This window comes from Hirundo rustica (genome assembly GCF_015227805.2).
Source record: "Hirundo rustica isolate bHirRus1 chromosome 33 unlocalized genomic scaffold, bHirRus1.pri.v3 SUPER_33_unloc_1, whole genome shotgun sequence".
NCBI lineage: Eukaryota > Metazoa > Chordata > Aves > Passeriformes > Hirundinidae > Hirundo > Hirundo rustica.
The window spans coordinates 190051-208600 of record NW_026690190.1 but is presented as its reverse complement, the minus strand read 5'-3'; the positions used below and the strand labels follow the sequence as shown (position 1 = coordinate 208600).

The window sequence follows — 18550 nt, the reverse complement described above, 5'->3', positions numbered from 1 at the left end:
CGGTGTGTCCCCAGTATCATTTGAGTGCCCCTGATGTCCCCTCTGTGTCCCCTCAGGTGGGAAGTGTAAGTGCCGGAGCAAGGCCAGGTGGAACCTTCTGACATTTGGACATTTGGGACATTTGGGGACACTGTGGGGACATTGGGGGATTGGGGACATTTTGGGGACATTGAGGTGTCCCCATCCCCTGCAGCTGCTGCCACCTCACACCCCCCCAGAGTTGTCACCTCTGGCTGGGACAGTTGAGTGTCCCCTCCCCCCCGGGGACAAGGAGGGGACAGCGCCACCCTGACCCTCCCCCGTCTCTCCACAGGAGCCACCAACTCCTGCTGAGCTGTCCCCAAAATGTTCCCAAGAAGAGTGATGAATAAAAATGGGTGAAAAAAAGGGATTTTGGTCACTGGGGAAGACGACACAGGGACAGCGGGGGAGGGGACAGTGCGGAGAGCTGGCACCGGGAGGGGACACTAGGTGAAGGCGGTCCTGGGGACATCGGGACAATGGTAGCACCAGGAGGTGACACAAAGCCAAGAGATGGTGGCCTTGGGGACACTGAGGCGATAGTGGCACCAGAAGAGGACATGAGACCAATGATGGCACTGAAGTGACAGCAGCCTTGGGGACATTGGAGCAATGGTAGCACCGGGAGGGGACACAAGACCTTGGGGACACTGAGTCACTGATAGCCTTGGCGACATCAAGGTGATTGTGGCACCAGAAGGTGACCCTAAGCCAATGGTAACATTGGAGTGACAGTGACTTTGCGGACATTGGGTCACTGGTGGCCTTGGGAACATCAGGGCAATGGTGGCACCAGGAGGTGGCACAAAGCCAAGGGTGACATTGAGTGATGGTGGTCTTGGAGACATTGGATCAACAGTGGCACCAGAAGGGGACAGTGAGGTGATACAAGGCCTTGGTGACATTGGGTGCCAGTGGCCTTGGGGACATTGGCTCAATGATTGTGGCCCTGGAGACGTCGAGGCATTGGTGACACCAGGAGGTGACATTGAGTCACTGGTGGCATTGGGGACATTGGATCAACAGTGATACCAAGAGGGGACAGTGAGGTGACAGTGGCTTTGGGGCCATCGGGGTTATGGTGGCACCAGGAGAGGACTTTGACATGATGGTGGCCTTGGGGATAGTGGCTCCAGGAAGCGACATGAGGCCAAGGGGGACATTGGCTTACCGGCGGCCTCAGGGACATTGGCTGAGGGTGGCCCCAGGTCCCTGCTGCTGTCCAGTCAACGTCCCCACATCCCTCAGGTGACCACAGTGTCCCCTTGTGTCCCCCAGGTGTCCCCTCATGTCCCCACCTCCCCACTGTGGTGGTTACTGCTGCCATGTGCCCCCCCACAAGTGTCCCCAGAGGTGCCACTGTCCCTTCCCCCCCCCACCATGACATCTGATGTGTCCCCACTGCATCCCCTGACGTTCCCACAGTGCTCCCTGATGTCCCCACAGTATCCCCTGATGTCCCCATCTCCATGGTGACATGGTGGTCACCATCCCCACGTCCCTCCAGCTGCCACCACACATCCCCTTGATGTCCCTTCACGTCCTCAGCTCTGCCGTGCCCAATGTCCCATGTCCCCGTGCTGTCTCCTCATGTCCTGATGTCCACTGTGATGTGGTGGCCACTGTCCCCATGGTGTCCCATCATGACCCCAGCTCCATGATGCCATGGTGGCCACCATCCCCATGTCCCTCCAGCCACCACCATGTGTCTCCATGATGTCCTCTTATGTCCCCATTTCCAAAACACCATAGTGACCATTGTCCCCATGCTGTCCCCTCATGTCCTGATGTTCACAGTGACATGGTGGCCACTGTCCCCAGCTGTCCCCTCACATCCCCACATCCCCAGTGACATGGTGGCCATTGTCCCCATGTGCCTCCAGCCGCCACCATGTCTCCCCATAGTGTCCCCTGATGTCCCCATCTCCATGATGCCACGGCGGCCACCATCCCCACATCCCTCGAGATGCCACCACATGTCCCCTGATGTCCCCATCTCCACAACACCCTAGTGACCACAGTCCCCACGTCTCTCTAGCTGCCACCATGTGTCCTCATGGTGTCCCCTCATGTCCCCATCTCCATGATGCTCTTGTAGGCACCATCCACATGTCCCTCCAGCCACCACCACGCATTCCCACACTGTCCCCTCATGTCCCATGTCCTAGGTCATGTAGTGGCCACTGTCCCCAGCCATCCCCTCATGTCCTGATGTCCACAGTGACATGGTGGCTGCTGTCCCCAGCTGTCCCCTCACATCCCCACATCCTCAGTGACGTGGTGGTTGCCATCCCCACATCCCTCCAGCCGCCACCACATGTCCCCTTATGTCCCCATCTCCATGGTGACTCGGGGGCTGCCATCCTCATGTCACTCCAGCTGCCATCCCCATGTCCCCAGCTGACCCTTCATGTCCCCATCTATATGGTGACATGGTGACCACCATACCCATGTCCCTCCAGCAGCCACCACATGTCCCCTAATGTCCCCAGCTGCATGATGCCATGGTGGCCATTGTCCCCATGTCCCTCCAGCCACCACCACGTGTCCCCATGATCTCCCCCAATGTCCCCATCTCCCCAACACTGTAGTGATCATTGACCCCACACTGTCCCTGCATGTCCTGATGTCCACAGTAATGTAGTGGCCGCTGTCCCCTCACATCCCCACATCCTCGATGACATGGTGACCATTGGCCCCATATCCCTCCAGCTGCCACTACGTGTCCCCATGGTGTCCCATCATGTCCTCATTTCCATGATGCCATGGTGGCCACCATCCCCACATCCCTTGAGATGCCACCACATAGTCCCCATGCTGTCCTCTCATGTCCCCACATCCTCAGAGACACAGTGGCTGCTGTCCCCATGATGTCCCCTCATGTCCTGATGTCCACAGTGACACGGTGGCCACTGTGGACAGCTGTCCCCTCACGTCCCCACATCCTCAGTGACGTGGGCGTAGATCTGCGTGGCGCCCTTGAAGCTGGTGGCCAGCAGGAAGTGCCGGTGTCCGGCAGTGACGGGGACGAAGGCGCGTGGCGTGGGCGCAGGCAGGTCCTGTGCAGGCTCCAGGCGTCCGGTGGCGCCCAGGCGGAAGACGCGGCTTGGGGCAAAATCATTGCCCAGCAGGACGTAGCGGTGGCCAGCCAGGACCAGCGGCTGGAAGACCAGCGAGCCGCGCGCCGGCACCTGCTGCACTTCGCGGAACATGGAGCCCTCCCAGCGCATCACCTGGACAGCAGGGACAGGGGACAGAGGGGAAACAGGAGTCACGCAGGGGACACGTGGGACAGAGGGGACAGAGGAGTCACAGGGGACGCATGGGACAGAGCGGTCACGGGACACAGGGGACAAGGGACATGGGTCACGCAGGGGACACGTGGGACAGAGGGAACACAGGGGTCACATGAGTCAGAGGGGACAGAGGGGTCAGGCTGGGGGCATGGGGTCATGGAGCGGGACATGTGGACATGGGGTCATGGGGTGGGTGATAAGGTCATGGGGTGGGACATGGGGATCGTGGGGTCATGGAAGCATGGGGTGATTGGGTCATGGAGACGTGGGGTCAGACATGGGGGTGTGGGGTGATGGGGTCATGGGGTGAGACATGGCATCATGGGATGGGGTCATGGGGTCATGGGATGGGTTATGGGGTTATGCAGTCATGGGGGCATGGAGTGGGGTCATGGGATGGGGTCACAGGGTGAGACATGGGGACATAGGGGCATGGGGTTATGGGGTCATTAGGTCATGGGGTGGGACATGGGGTCATGGCATGGAGGATGGGGTCATGGGGTGGGACATGGGGTCATGGGGTGGGCAGGGGGATGGTGGGGTGGGGATGGGACCATGGGGTTATGGGGTGCGGGATGGGGTAATGTGGTGGGGTCATGGACTCATGGGGACATGGGGGCATAGGGACATGGGGGTGTGGGGTCATGGGGACATGGGGTGGGGGATGGGGATGATGGCCATCACGTCACCATGGAGATGGGGACATGAGGGGACACCAGGAGACACATGGTGAAAGCTGAAGGGACATGGGGTGGGTGTTGGGGTCATGGAATGGGGGATGGGGTCATGGGGTCAAGGGGAGGTGATGGGGTCATAGGGTGGGGGAAGGGGTAATCACTCCTGTTTTCCCCTTTTTTCCCATGTGGAGTCAGGGGGTCAGAGGTGGGGTCATGTGATCCTGATGAACCCCCGGAGTCATGTGGTGACCATCACAACCCTGGTGGCCACCACATGACCCTGATGACCTCCATGACCACATGGATGGACTCTGATGGACCCTTGATGACCCTCCACAGACCCATGACCTTGATGACCCCTGTGACCCTGATGACCATGCTAGCCCCCCATGACCACAAGACTTCAACTGACCCCCATAACCACAAGACTCTGATGACCCCCATGACCATGATGATCCCCCTCATGACCTCAATGGACCCCCTTAACATATGACCCTGATGACCCCCATAACCCCAATGACCCTGATGTTCAGAACCCCATGACCCCAAATACCCATAACCCCATGACCCTGATGACCACCCATGACCCCAATGACCCTTCATGACCACATGACCCTGCTGACCCCACAACCCCACGATCCTGACCAACTCCCCCTGCACCACCCCCCATCCCCATCCCCAACCCCAACCCTCACCACCTTGGCATCTCCCAGGAATCTGGTAAGGCACAGGAAGACCCCACCCGCGGCTCGGAAGTGCTTGGCCGCGTAGACGTCCGGCACGTGGGGGATGTCGGTGTGGGGCACAAAGCCGCTGCCGCTCCACCGGTACACCAGCGGCCTCCTCGCCGTGCTGCACACCACGAGCGCCGCCCGCCCGCCCAACTCCAGGAACTCCAGGTGGGTGTCGCGGCGCCACGGCCGCAGCGTCTGGTGCGGGTAGAACCCTCCGGAAGCCCAGCGGAACACGGTGCTGGTGCCACCTTTGGAGCTGTCGGCCACACCCAGGTAGAGGTGGCCGCCCAGGTGTGCGGCCGCCACAGCGTGGGGACGGCGCAGGTGGCCCGAGCCCAGCGACTGGTGGCGCACGAAGGGCGAGCCAGGGCCTCCCGAGCGCCGCCAAACCCAGGAGCCGCCACCGAGCTGGGCCACCACCACCAGCAGGGTGTCGCCCACTGCCAGGGGGTGGCAAGCCACCGGGGAGGAGCCTGCAGGGACAGCAGGGGGACATTTGCGGGTCATGAAGGACAGTGGGATGTCAGGGATATCAGGGGCATTGAGGAAAGTGGAAAGCCCTGGGGGCATTGGGGACCTTTGAGACATTTGGGGACATTTGGGGCTGTTGGGAGCCTTTGAGACATTTGGGGACTGTGGGGACCTTTGGGAACATCGGGGGCATTGGGGACATTGGGAGCACTAAGGGCACTGGACATCTGGGGGACACTGGGGACACTGGAGTCTTTGGGGACACTGGGGACCTTCGGGTCCTTGGGGGCACTGGGGACCTGTAAGATATTGGGACATTGGGGTCACTGGAGATCTGGGGGACACTGGGTACACTGGAGATTTTGGGGACCTTGGGAACATTGGGGGCACTGGAGGCATTGGGGACCTTGAGGACCTTGGGGACATTTGGATCATTAAAGACATTGGGCACTTTGGGGGATGTTGGGGACATTGGGGTGATGGCTTTGGTCTCCCCAAGGCCATTTTGGGAACTCTCAGCAAATTTCTGGGGTCCTCAAGGCCATTTATGGGGTCTCACTGTCCCTTTTGGTGTCCTCTGGCTCTATTTTGGTGTCACTCACCCCATTTTTTCCCATTTCCCCCATTTTTGTAGCAAAAATCCCCATTTTTTCCCCTATTTCCCCCCATTTTCCAATTATTTCTCCCCATCTCTCTCACTGATGGGGGCATGGAATCTCCCCCCCGTATTTCCCCCATTTCTTCCCTGTTTTTCCCCATTTTTTTTCCCATTACCCCCCTCCCCCCATTTCTTTCTCTGTTGATAATGGGGAGGGGGCTGGAATCTCCCTCCCATATTTCCCCCATTTTTTCCTCATTTTTCCCCATTTTTCCTATTTTTTTCCCTGTTTTTTTTTCATGTTTTCCCCCATTTTTTACCATTTCCCCCATTTTTTCCCCTGTTTCTCTCACTGTTGATGATGGGGGGGGGGGGGGGGGGCAGAATCTCTCCCCCATTTTTTCAATGTTTTTTCACTGTTTTTTTTCCCATGTTTCCCCATTTTTACCCCCATTTCTCTTACTGTTGATCATGGTGGAGACCCAGAACCTCCCCCTGAGCTGGTTCCACTCCCACCCCATTTTCCCCCTTTCTTCCTCAGTTTTAACCATGTTTCACTGTTTTTTCCCCCGTTTTTCCCATTTTCCAATATTTTCCTCCCCATTTCTCTCACTGTTGATGATGGTGGGGGCCCAGAACTGTCCCTTGAGCTGGTCCCACTCCCACCTCATCTTCCCCCATGCTTTCCTTGTTTTTAACCAGTTTTTCACTGGTTTTCTTCCCATTTTCCCAATTTTCCCCATTTTCCCCCCCTGTTGATGATGCTGGGGGCCCTGAACCTTCCCCCAAGCTGGTCCAACTCCCACCCTGTTTTCCTCCATGTTTCCCTGTTTTTCTGCATTTGTTCACAGTTTTTCCCATTTTTTTTCCCCCCTTTCACTCACTGGTGATGATGGTGGGGGCCCTGAACCTTCCTCTGAGCTGGTCCCACCCCCCATACTTCCCCCATTTCCCCCACATTTTTTCCTTGTTTTTTCCCCACTTTTTTCCTCATTTCCCCCCATTTTTTTCATTTCCCCCCCCTATTTTTTTCCCATTTTACCCATTTTTTCCCATTTTTCCCCCCAATTTCTCTCACTGTTGATGATGGTTGGGGCCCGGAACCGTCCCCCGAGCTGATCCCACTCCAGCAGGGCGCAGGCTCCGGCCGCTGGCTGGGCCAGGGCCACCCCCGGGTGTCCCCCAAGGGTGAAGGGCTCAGCCCCGAGCGATGAGAACGGGAGAGACTGGAACAGCCGCAGCTCTGGGGACATGGTGACAGCTTGGGGACAGCCCTGAGGACATGGGGACAGCGTGGGGACAGCGTGGGGACATCCCTGGGGACACAGGGACAGCTCTGGGGACACAGGGACAGCTCTGGGGACAGCTTTGGGATACTCCCAGCCACCTCCCAGTACCATTTTTACACCTAAAATCCCCATTTTTCACCTGAAAACCACCAGATTTTTGCTCTCCCAGTACCACCCAGTCCATCCTATATCCTTCCCAGTCCCTCCCATTCCATCCCAGTATAACCCAATCCCCTTTTTTACCCCTAAAATTCCCATTTTAACCCCTAAAATGCCCGTTTTTTACCCCAAACCCTCCAGATTTTGTCCCTCCCAGTATAAACCAGTATAACCTAGTATAAACCAGTACATCCCAGTCCATCTCAGTATAACCCAGTCTCTCCCAGTCCCCTTTTTATCCCCCAAAATCTCCATTTTTCGCCCTAAAACTGCATTTTTGTGCTTAAACCTCCTGGGTTTTTTTCCTCCCAGTCCCTCCCAGTATAACCCAGTAAAATTCCCATTCCCAACCCTAAAATCTCCATTTTTCACCCCAAACCTGCCATTTTTGTGTCTAAACCTCCCAGTTTTTTTCCTAACAGTCCCTCCCAGTATAAACCAGTATAAACCAGTATATCCTAGTTCCTCCCAGTATAAACCAATCCCTCCCAGTCCCTCCCAGTGCCATTTTTATCCCCTAAAATTCCCCTTCCCACCATAAAATCCCCATTTTTCACCCCAAATGCCCCAGTTCCCCCCCCAGTCCCTCCCAGTATAACCCAGTAAAATTCCCATTCCCACCCCAAAAGATCTCCATTTTTCACCCCAAACCAGTCATTTTTGTGCCTAAACCTCCTGGGTTTTTTTCCTCCCAGTATAACCCAATGCCTCCCAGTCCCCTCCCTGAGCCATTTTTACCCACAAAACCCCCATTTCCACCCCTAAAATCCCCACTTTTCACCACAAAACCACCAGATTCCCCCCCAGTCCCTCCCAGTATAAACCAGTAAAATTCCTACTTCCACGCCTAAAATCTCCATTTTTCATCCCCATACACCCAGATTTTTCCCCCCAGTCCCTCCCAGTATAACCCGGTATAAATCAGTCCCTCCCAATCCCCTCCTAGTGCCATTTTTACCCTTAAAATCCCCATTTTTCACCCCAAATCCCCCAGATTTTTCCCCCTTCCAGTCCCTCCCAGTACAAACCAGTATAACCCAGTCCATCCCAGTAAAACCCAGTCCCTCCCAGTCCCCTCCCAGAGCCATTCTCACTCCTAAAATTCCCATTTTTACACCTAAAATCTTCATTTTTCACCCCAAACCCCCCAGATTTTTCCACCCAGTCCCTCCCAGTATACCTCAGCATAAACCAGTATAAACCAGTCTCTCCCAGTTCCCTCCCAATGCCGTTTTTTCCTCTAAAAAAAATCCCCATTTTTACCCCTAAAATTCTCCTTTTTTTCATCCCCAAGCCCCCCAATTCCCGTCCCCAGCCAGTCCCTCCCAGCCTAACCCAGTTTACCGTGGCGCTGGCACTGGAGCTGCCGGGGGCTGAGCAGGGCCAGGGGCGTGTCCCGGTGGAGGGGGGGCTCCCGGCAGCGCCCCCCGCCCTCGGGGGGGCTGGGGGTGGGCCGTGTCCCCAGCCAGCGCAGGAGCCAGCGCAGGTGACAGTCGCAGCGGAACGGGTTCCCGCGCAGGTCCCTGCGACACCGGCGGGCACCGGGGGGGCACCGAGTGTCACCAGAGTGGCACCAAACGTCAACCAATTGGCACCAGGTGGTGCCGAATGGCCCCAAAGTGGAACTAAATCGCCTCAAAGTGGCACCAAACGGCACCAAAGTGACTCTAAAGTGGCACTAAATGGCACAAAATGCCATTAGAGTGACACTAATGGGACTTCAAGTGGCCCTAAAGTGGCACCAAGTGACAACAGAGTGCCACCAAATGGCACCAAGTGGCACCAAATGACACTAATGGGACTTCAAGTGGCCCTAAAGTGGCACCAAGTGACAACAGAGTGCCACCAAATGGCACCAAGTGGTACCAAATCACACTAATGGGACTTCAAGTGGCCCTAAAGTGGTAGCAAGTGGCACTAAAGTGCCACCAAATGTCACTAAAGGCCACCAGAGTGGCACCAAATGGCATCAAAGTGGCACTAAAGTGACACCGAGTGGCACCAAACGGCAGCAAAGGGACATCAAGTACCACTAAAATGGCACTAAGTGACACTAAATGGCACCAAAGTGACACAAAATGGCCTCAAATGGCATAAAAATAACATCAAGTGGCACTAAAGTGGCACTGAATGGCATCAAATGACACCAAAGTGGCACTAAATGTCACCACAGTGACACTGAGTGGCCTCAAAGGGACATCTAAGTGGCACTAAAGGGACATCAAAGGTCACCAAACGGCACCAAAGGCCATCAGAGTGGCACCAAGTGGCACTAAATGGCCCCAAAGTAGCACTAAAGGGACAATGAAGGGGCACCCCCCTCCCCCCCCCGCAATGTCCCCAATGTCCCCAAATCCCCCAAGTGTCCCCAAGTGTCACTCACAGCTGGGTCAGAGTCCCCAAATCCCCCCGCAATGTCCCCAATGTCCCCAAATCCCCCAAGTGTCCCCAAGTGTCACTCACAGCTGGGTCAGAGTCCCCAAATCCCCCCGCAATGTCCCCAATGTCCCCAAATCCCCCAAGTGTCCCCAAGTGTCACTCACAGCTGGGTCAGAGTCCCCAAATCCCCCCGCAATGTCCCCAATGTCCCCAAATCCCCCAAGTGTCCCCAAGTGTCACTCACAGCTGGGTCAGAGTCCCCAAATCCCCCCGCAATGTCCCCAATGTCCCCAAATCCCCCAAGTGTCCCCAAGTGTCACTCACAGCTGGGTCAGAGTCCCCAAATCCTGGAAGAGTCCCCGGGGCAGCGACTCCAGGCGGTTGTTGGCCAAACTCCTGTGGGGACATTGGGGACCTTGGGGACCTTGGGGACACTTTGGGGTCACTCTGGGGACACTCTGGGGACACTCACAGGAACAGGAGTCCCCGGAGCCCCCTGAGGGCTGTGGGAGCGATGGCACCAAGCTCAGTGTCCTCGATGAACCTGGCACCAGTACGTACCAGTGTGGACTGGTATAAACCAGTATGGACCAGTATGGACCAGTCCAAACCAGTTCAGACCAATTCAAACCAGTCCCTTCCATTTCCCCCATTTTCCCCCACAATTTTTCCCATTTCTCCCCAGTTCCCTCCCAGTCCCCCCCACTTCCATCCCAGTTCCCTCCCAGGTTGTCCCAGTTCTATCCCAGTCCCTTCCAGTATAAACCAGTTACCTCCCAGTCCCCCCCCACTTTTTCTGTTTCCCCCCAATTTCCCCCTGTCCCTCCCAGTATAAACCAGTCCATCCCAGTACAACCAGTTCCATCCCAGTTTGTTCCAGGTCCCTCCCAGTTCCCTCCCAGTATAACCCAGTATATCCCAGTATATCCCAGTATCCCCAGTTCCTCCCACTATAAACTACTATAAACCAGTATAAACTAGTCTCTCCCAGTCTCTCCCAGTGTAAACCAGTCCTTCCCAGTTCCCTCCGAGTCCCACCCAGTATAACCCAGTCCCACCCAGTATAAACCAGTATCCCAAATCCATCCCAGTATAACCCAGTCCCTCCCAGTATAACCCCATATAAACCAGTATATCCCAGTATCCCCCGAGTCTCTCCCAGTATAAACCAGTCTCTCCCAGTATATCCCAGTATAACCCAGTCCCTCCCAGTATAACCCAGTCTCTCCCAGTATATCCCAGTATAACCCAGTCTCTCACAGGTACTCCAGTGCCCCCAGCCCCGCGAAGGCGCCGTCCCCGATGCTCCCCAGGCGCCCCGAAGTCACCAGGCTGGGATTGGGGACATTGGGGACATTTGGGGACATTTGGGGACATCTTTGGATCATTTGGGGCCACTTGGGGACAATTTGGGGCCATTTTTGGACATTTTGGGGACAGTAGGGGACAATTTGGGTCCATTTGAAGCCATTTAGAGACAACTTGGGACATATCGGGGACAATTTGGAGACATTTTGTGTCAATTTGGTGGAAATTTAAGGCAATTTGAGGACAATTTGGGGACAATTTTCAGAGTTTGGGGGAATTTTGGGTCATTTTGAGTCAAATTTGGAGCAATTTGAGGGAATTTGAGGCCATTTTTGGACATTTTTGCATCATTTGAGGCCACTTTGGGACCATCTTGAGACAATTTGGGGTAATTTGGGGCCATTTTGGGACAATTGGGGACTTTTTGGGACAATTTGGGATCATTTGGGATCTTTGGAATAATTTGGGGGGTTGGAGGAGGTTTTGGGGCCATTTTGGGATATTTTGGGACCATCTTTGGACAATTTGGGATATCTTGGGGACATTTGGGGCTATTTGGGGTAAATCTGGGACATTTTAGGGTCATTTGATGTCAATCTGGGGGAATTCTGGGACATTTTGAGGTCCAAATTGGGACATTCTTGTGGAATTTGAGAATTTTTAGGTCATTTGGGGACCATTTGGGGTCATTTTTGGACATTTTGGGACAATTTCAGGATGTTTAGAGCCATTCTGGGATAATTTGGGGCAAATCTGGGACATTTTAGGGACAGGGACAAATAGGGACATTTTGGGGTCAACTTGAGGCCATTTAGGGACAATTTGGGACATTTTGGGGTCATTTTGGGACCATTTGGGGCAAATCTGGGACATTTTGGAGCCATTTGGGGACAATTTTGGCCATTTTTGGATAATTTGGGGCCATTTGGGGATAGCTTGGGACATTTTGGGATAATTGAGGGCAAATTGGGGACAATTTGGTAACATTTGGGGGAAATTTGAGGCAATTTGGGGGGTTTAGGGACCATTTGGAGACATTTAGGGCCATTTTGGGGTCATTTGGGAACATTTAGGACCATTTGGGGTAATTTGGGGGCTTGAGAGCCATTCGTGGCAGTTCTGGATTCTGGATGGGACATTTTTTGATATTTAGGAAAGTTTTGGGGTGGGGTTGGGGCCATTTTGGGATGATTTGGGGGCTTTGGGGGTGATTTTTGGGTCATTTGGGGCCATTTTGGGGGCATTTGGGAGAACTTGGAACAATCTGGGGGCATTTTTGGGAGCTTTGGAATCATTTGGGGGGTTGGGAGTGATTTTGGGGTAAATTGGAACCATTTTGGGAACTTTGGGATGATTTGGGGGTGATTTTGGGGTGGTTTGGGGGTCATTTGGGACAATTTGGGGTATTTTGGGGCCATTTGGGAACACTTGGGGCCATTTTGGGATCTTAGGGATAATTTAGGGGTCTAGGGGGCCATTTTGGGTCATTTTGGGATCTTTGGGGTGATCTGGGGGTTTGGGGATGGTTTTTGGGGCCATTTGGGGATAATTTGGGGTTTTGCACCATTTTGGGATTACTTTCAGGTTTTAGGGTGGTTCTGGGGCCATTTTTTAATATTTGGGATAACTTGGGGTTTGGGGGTCATTTTGAGGTAATTTTGGGGCAGTTTCGGGGTAATTTAGGGGGTTCTGGGGCCATTTTGGGCAATTTTTGGGTAATTTGGGGGTTTGGGGGCAGTTTGAGGGACATTTTCTGATATATGGGATAATTTCACGGTTCAGAGGCCATTTTGGGGTAATGTTGTGGTTTGGGGGGGGCTTGGGGGTAATTTTGGGATTTTCAGGCCGTTTGGGGATAATTTGGGGGTGTGGGGGCCACTTTTGGGTAATCTTGGGGGTTTGGGGGCCATTTTGGGGTAATTTTGGGGTGGTTTGGGGGTAATTTGGGGGTTTGGGGACAGGTTTTGGGTAATTTGGAGTCGTGGGGGTGGTTTGGGGTAATTTTGGGGCGATTTTGGAGACACTCACAGCAGGGTCAGGGCCGGGAGGTGCCGGAAGCTCCCCTCAGGCAGGGCCTCGATGTCCCAGCGGATCAGGGAGCTGCGGATTGGGGGGGAAAAAAATGGGAATTTGGGAAAATTGGGGGAATGGCGAAATTCAGGGGATACTTGGGGGGAAAATGGGGAAAATTGGGGGAAAATTATGGGAATAAATTGGAGGAAAATTGGAGAAATTTGGGGGAAAATTGGGGAAAACTGGGGAAAATTTGGAGGAAATTGGGGAAAACTGGGAAAACTTGGGGGGAATTGTGGAGTTTGAGAAAATTGGGGAAATTGGGGGAATTTGGGAAAAATTGGAACAAATAGGGGAAACTGGAAAATCTGGGGAGAAATTTGGGGGTATTCAAGGGAAATGGAGGAAATTGGGGAATTCTGGGGAAATTGGGGGGGAAAAATGTGAGGAATGTTGGGAATCGGGGGGAGGTGAGAGGAAAATGGGAAATTTTGGGAAAAACTGGGGAAATTGGGGGGGAAATCGAGAAGAATGGGGAATATTGGGGGGGGAACTGGGAGGGACTGGGATGGGAGTCAGGGAAACTGAGAGGGAAACTGGGGGGGAACTGGGACCAAACGGGGACTGAACTGGGATAAAAGTGGGTTAAACCGGGACTAAACTGGCATCAAACTGGTCTAAACTGGGACCGAATTGGGCTAAACTGGGGCCAAACTGGACTAAACCGGGCTAAACTGGGACGAAACTGGGCTAAACTGGTCCAAACTGGTCCCAGTTCCCCTCAGGCAGTGTGGGGGCAGGGCTTATGACGACATCATCGAGGGGCAGGGCTTGGTTTGGAAGGAACCATTGGGGGTCCCGGGGAGGGTTGGGAGGTTCCAAAGTGGGGTCAAAATGGGGGGAGGGGGAATTGGGGGGGAATTTAGAGGGTCCTGGGGGGGTTTAGGGGGGGTCCCAAAAAACGGGAACGTCCCAAAATTTGGGGGTCAAAGGGGTTCCCAAGGGGTTGGGGGGTTTCAGGGGGGATTTTGGCGGGGTCTCAAATTTGGGGTCTCAGGGGAATTTCGGGGGTTCCCAAAAAGGATTAAGGGCGGGTTTGGGGGGGGGGGGGGGGGTGTCCCAAATTTGGGGTGCTGGGAGGGGTTTGGGTCTTTTTGGGTGGGGGTCCCAAATTTGAGGGTCCCGGGGTGAATTTTGCCATTCCCACAGACGATTCCATTTCCCCATTCCCGGGGGGGAGGGATGTGAAAACGAGGTCGGGGCGCCCCAAAATTTTTTTCTGGGGGGGAGGGGGGACTAAATGAGAGAGGGGTCCCCCAAAAAAGGGGGAGGGGACTCACAGCGTGGCCAGGCGGGGGGGGAGGCCCCGGGGGATGCCCCCGCCCCCCCCCCGGCACCAGGCGCTGTCGCGGTCACAGTCGCAGCCCCCGGGACAAGCCCCGCCCCCTCTGGGGACCCCCCCAAAAACCGGGATCCCCCCAAAAACCGGGAGGATCCCTCCAAAAATCAGCAGCGTGAGAAGAGGCAGGGGTAAGGCCATGGGGAACCTGAAAATGGGAGGGGAGGAGGGGGAGGGTAAAAACAAAAACAAAAAAAAAATCGATTTTAGGGCTCGGCACATGGCAAAGAAAACACGGAAAAATTCTCAGAAATTCACAAAAAATTCTGGAAAAGTTCCCGAAAATTTTTCCCCAAATTTCCCCAAAGTAATAAAAATACATCATCTTCCTAAAATTACCCCATTAAAAAAACCAAAACCCCCCCCCAACCCCCCCCAAACCCCTAAACAATCCCGAATTTAGGGCTCCACCACCAAAAAAAAAAAAAAAAAAAAATCCTGAAAATTTTCCGAAAAATTCCTCCCAAAATTGCCCATCCCAAAAATCATCCCAAAATCACTCAAAAAGAAAAAAATAAAGCCCTGAAAACCCAAACCTCCCCCCCAATCCCGAATTTAGAGATTCACCACCTGCAAAGAAAGTGCAAAACTTCCGGAAAATTCCCTAAAAATTGCAAAAAAATTTTTTTAAAAAAATCCCCCTAAAAAATCAAAAATTCTACCAAAAATCACCCCAAAACAAACAAAAACCCTAAAAGCCTCCCAAAATATCCCAATTTAGGGCTCTACCCACCAAAAAGAAAATGCAAAAAAAAATCTCGAAAAATTCACAGAAAATTCCCTGAAAAATTCCCCCCAAATTCCCAAAAATAATAATAAAAAAAAATCCTCCAAAAATCACCCCAAAAAGAAAAAATAAAAACCGAAACCCTAAAAAAATCCCGAGTTTAGGGCTCTGCCCACCACAAAGAAAATGTGAAAAAAACCTCGAAAAATTCCCAAAAAATTCCCCCAAATTCCCAAAAAAAAAAAAAAAAAATCCTCCAACCCCCCCCCCCCCAGAAACTAAATAAAACACCCCAAAACCCCTAAAAAATCCCAAATTTAGGGCTCCACCCACAGAAAAAAAAAAAAAAAGAAAAATACCCCAAAAATTCCCCCCAAAGTCACCCAAAATTCCAAAACATAATAAAATAAATCCTCCCAAAATCACCTCAAAAATAAAGGGGAAAAAAAAAAATAGAGCCCCCCCCCAAAAAAACCCTGAAATATCTCAAATGTAGGGCTCTGCCCATGGCAAAGAAAAAGGAAAATGAGAAAAATTCCCAAATTTCCCCAAAAATTTCCCCCAAAATTAAAAATAAAAACCCCTTTCCCCCGCAAAAAAAGAACAAAAAACCACCGCAAACCTCCCTCCCCAAAACCCTAAAAATTTCCGAATTTAGGGCTACATCCCCGGGAAGAAAACGTGAAAATTCCCGCAAAAAATTATTTTAAAAAAAATCCCAAAAATCCCCCAAAATAATAATAAAAAACAGTCCTCCCAAATCAATAAACTCCTCCCAAAAATCACCCCCAAAAGAAAAAAAACTAAAAAAAAGTCAAAAATCTCGAATTTAGGGCTCCAACCCCTGCAAAGAAATCCAAAAAGTTTTCCCCCAAACTCCCAAAAAATAAAAAATAAATCCTTCAAAAAACAACAAAAAATCGCCCCAAAAAGCAAAAAAACACCCTAAAATCCTTAAAAAATCACGAATCTAGGGCTCCAACCTCTGCAAAGAAACCTGAAACATTCCCAAAAAAATCCTCCCCAAAATTCCCCGAAAATTAAAAATCAATCCTCACAAAAATTCCTCCCGAAAATCACCCCAAAAAGCAAAAACCAAACCAAAACAAAAAACTAAAAAAATCACGAATTTAGGGCTCTAACCCCCGCAAAGAAAACCCGAAAAATTCCAGAAAAAATATCTCAAAATAATCTTTTAAACCCCCCCCAAATCCCTCTAAATCAAAAATATTGTCCAAAAATCCACCAAAAAATGAAAAAAAAAATAAATCCCCCCCCAAACCAAACCAAAACAAAAAATTCCCCAAAATTGCAAATAACACCTAAAACCCCCCAAATTTAGGGCTCCACACCCCCCCAAAAAAAAGCCCAAAACTCCCCCAAAAAATCCCGCAAAAAATCTCAAACCTCCCCCCCGAAAAAAAGCCAAAAAAATCCCCCCCAAACCCCTAAAGAAACGCCCAAATTTACAGCTCAGGGTGGAGCCCACCATAAAAACAAAATCTAAAAAAAAAAAAACTCTCACCAAAAAAAAGCCCCAAAATCCTAAAATCAGAGGACTGGGGGGAGCCCCATAAAACCCTGCCCAAAATCAGAGCTCGGAGGATAAACCCAAAAACACCCCAAAAAACCCTAAAAAAGGTATTTAAAAAACCGAAAAAAACCTCTGGAAAAAAAAACCAAAATCCCAAATTTAGAGCTCCGGGTGGCGCGCACCCCCCCAAAAAAACCTGAAAAAGTCTCCTAAAATCCCAAAATTCCTCGAAATTTCCCAAAATCGGAGAGGAATCAGGGTAGAGCCCCCCCTAAAATCAGCGCTCAGGGGAGAAACTCTAAAAAATACCTTAAAAAAAAAAAAAAGCCCCCCCGCCCCCCAACAAAAACAACAAAAAATTTAAAAACCCCCAGAACAGCAACAAAAAAAACCCAACCCCAACCCCCCAAAAAATCCCAAATTTAGAGTTCAGGGCGAAGCCCGACCCCCCGGGAAAAAAAAAGGAAAGGAAAAAAAAAAATACATATATATATGTATTTTTCCCCAAAATCATAGGATTGGGTGGAGCCCCGCCCTAAAATGTGCGTTTGGAGGAAAAACCCGCAAAAAAACCTAAAAAAACCCCTCAAACCCAAGCCCCCCCCCCCAACTTTTAGAACCCCCCAAAAAACCAAAAAAACTCAAAAAAATCCCTTAAAAGCCCTAAAATTAGAGGTCAGCGTGAAGCCGGACCCCCCCCAGAGAAAAAAAAAAAAAAACCAAAATAAATCTCCAAAACCCCCAAAATCCCCCAAATCAAACGGTTGGAGCCCGCCCTAAAACTCCCTAAAACTGGCACTCGGTGGAGAAAATATAAAAAAAAAAAATAAAAAATCGCCTAGAATTCCCCCGAAATCCAACCCCCCCCAAAAAATCCCCACCCACCCCAAAATCCCGCCTCAAATTTGAGCCCAAAATCCCCCAAATTCCCCCCTCAAAAAAACCGCAGGGAGTTCCTACAAAACCCGCCCGAAAATCGCCCCCAAAATCGTCCCCCCAAAAATCCAAAAAAAAAATTCCTATCAATCCCTCTCCACCCTCTCACTGCTGCTCCGCTCTCTCGGGATCTCCCTGGGCTCGCGCCACCTCCCAAAATTCCCAAAACTTTCCCCAAATTCGGGGTCTTCCCCCTGCCCCTCCCCCGGGCTCGGCAGCGGCGCCCTGGTGGGCGTGGCCTGAAGGAGGACACGCCCACAAAGGGCCGGCCCTGCCCATCTATGGCGTGATTGACAGTGCGTGGGAGGCCACGCCCCCTGCCCGCACAAAGGCGCCGCTTGTCGGCAGCGGGCGCTGGGCCCGGCTGGGACAAAGTGGCTTTGTTACTGGGAGGGACTGGGACAGAGGGGCTTTGTTACTGGGAGCACTGGGGGGCTTCAAAGGGCGACTGGGAGGGATCGGGACAGAGGGCCTCTGTTACTGGGAGGAACTGGGGGCAGCTGGGGGGCACTGGGACAGATGGGCCCCTGTTACTGGGATCACTGGGAGTTACTAGGGGAGGGACTGGGAGCACTGGGAGGGACCGGGCCAGACTGGGATAGAGGGGCTTTGTTACTGGGAGGGACTGGAGGGGCTACTGGGAGGAACTGGGACAGAGTCGGCTTTGTTACTGGGAGCGCTGGGAGGGACTGGGGGATTACTGGGAGGAACGGAGCTGGGGTTATTGGAACCACTGGGAGTTACTGGGAAGCACTGGGACAAAGGGACCCTGTTACTGGGATCACTGTGAGGGACTGGGGAGGTTTCTAAGAGCATTGGGAGACATAACTGGGAGGTGTTGAGGTTACTGGGAGGGACTGGGACAGAGGGGACCCTGTTGCTGGGAGTTACTGGGAGGGGAATTGCTGAGGTTCCCCATCCATTACTGGTGTAACTGGGAGGGGGCAGGGTCTGAGGCCATTCCCAGTCCATTACTGGTGTAACTGGGAGGGGGCAGGGTCTGAGGCCA

At 52.5% G+C, this 18550-nt stretch overlaps 1 protein-coding gene across 1 annotated transcript; it reads right to left on the bottom strand.

The window, feature by feature from the left end:
- Positions 1-1409: 1409 nt before the first annotated feature.
- LOC120747589 (leucine-rich repeat LGI family member 4-like) lies at positions 1410-17677 on the bottom strand. The gene is made up of 10 exons (XM_058424286.1): positions 17651-17677; positions 14286-14492; positions 12961-13032; positions 10885-10956; positions 10097-10168; positions 9949-10020; positions 8590-8768; positions 6876-7040; positions 4690-5201; positions 1410-3254 (listed from the first exon to the last, which is right to left on the bottom strand). The coding sequence occupies exons 2-10, from the start codon at positions 14483-14485 to the stop codon at positions 2952-2954; spliced, it is 1647 nt and encodes a 548-aa protein (XP_058280269.1). The 5' UTR covers positions 14486-14492; positions 17651-17677; the 3' UTR covers positions 1410-2951.
- Between the last annotated feature and the right edge of the window lie 873 nt (positions 17678-18550).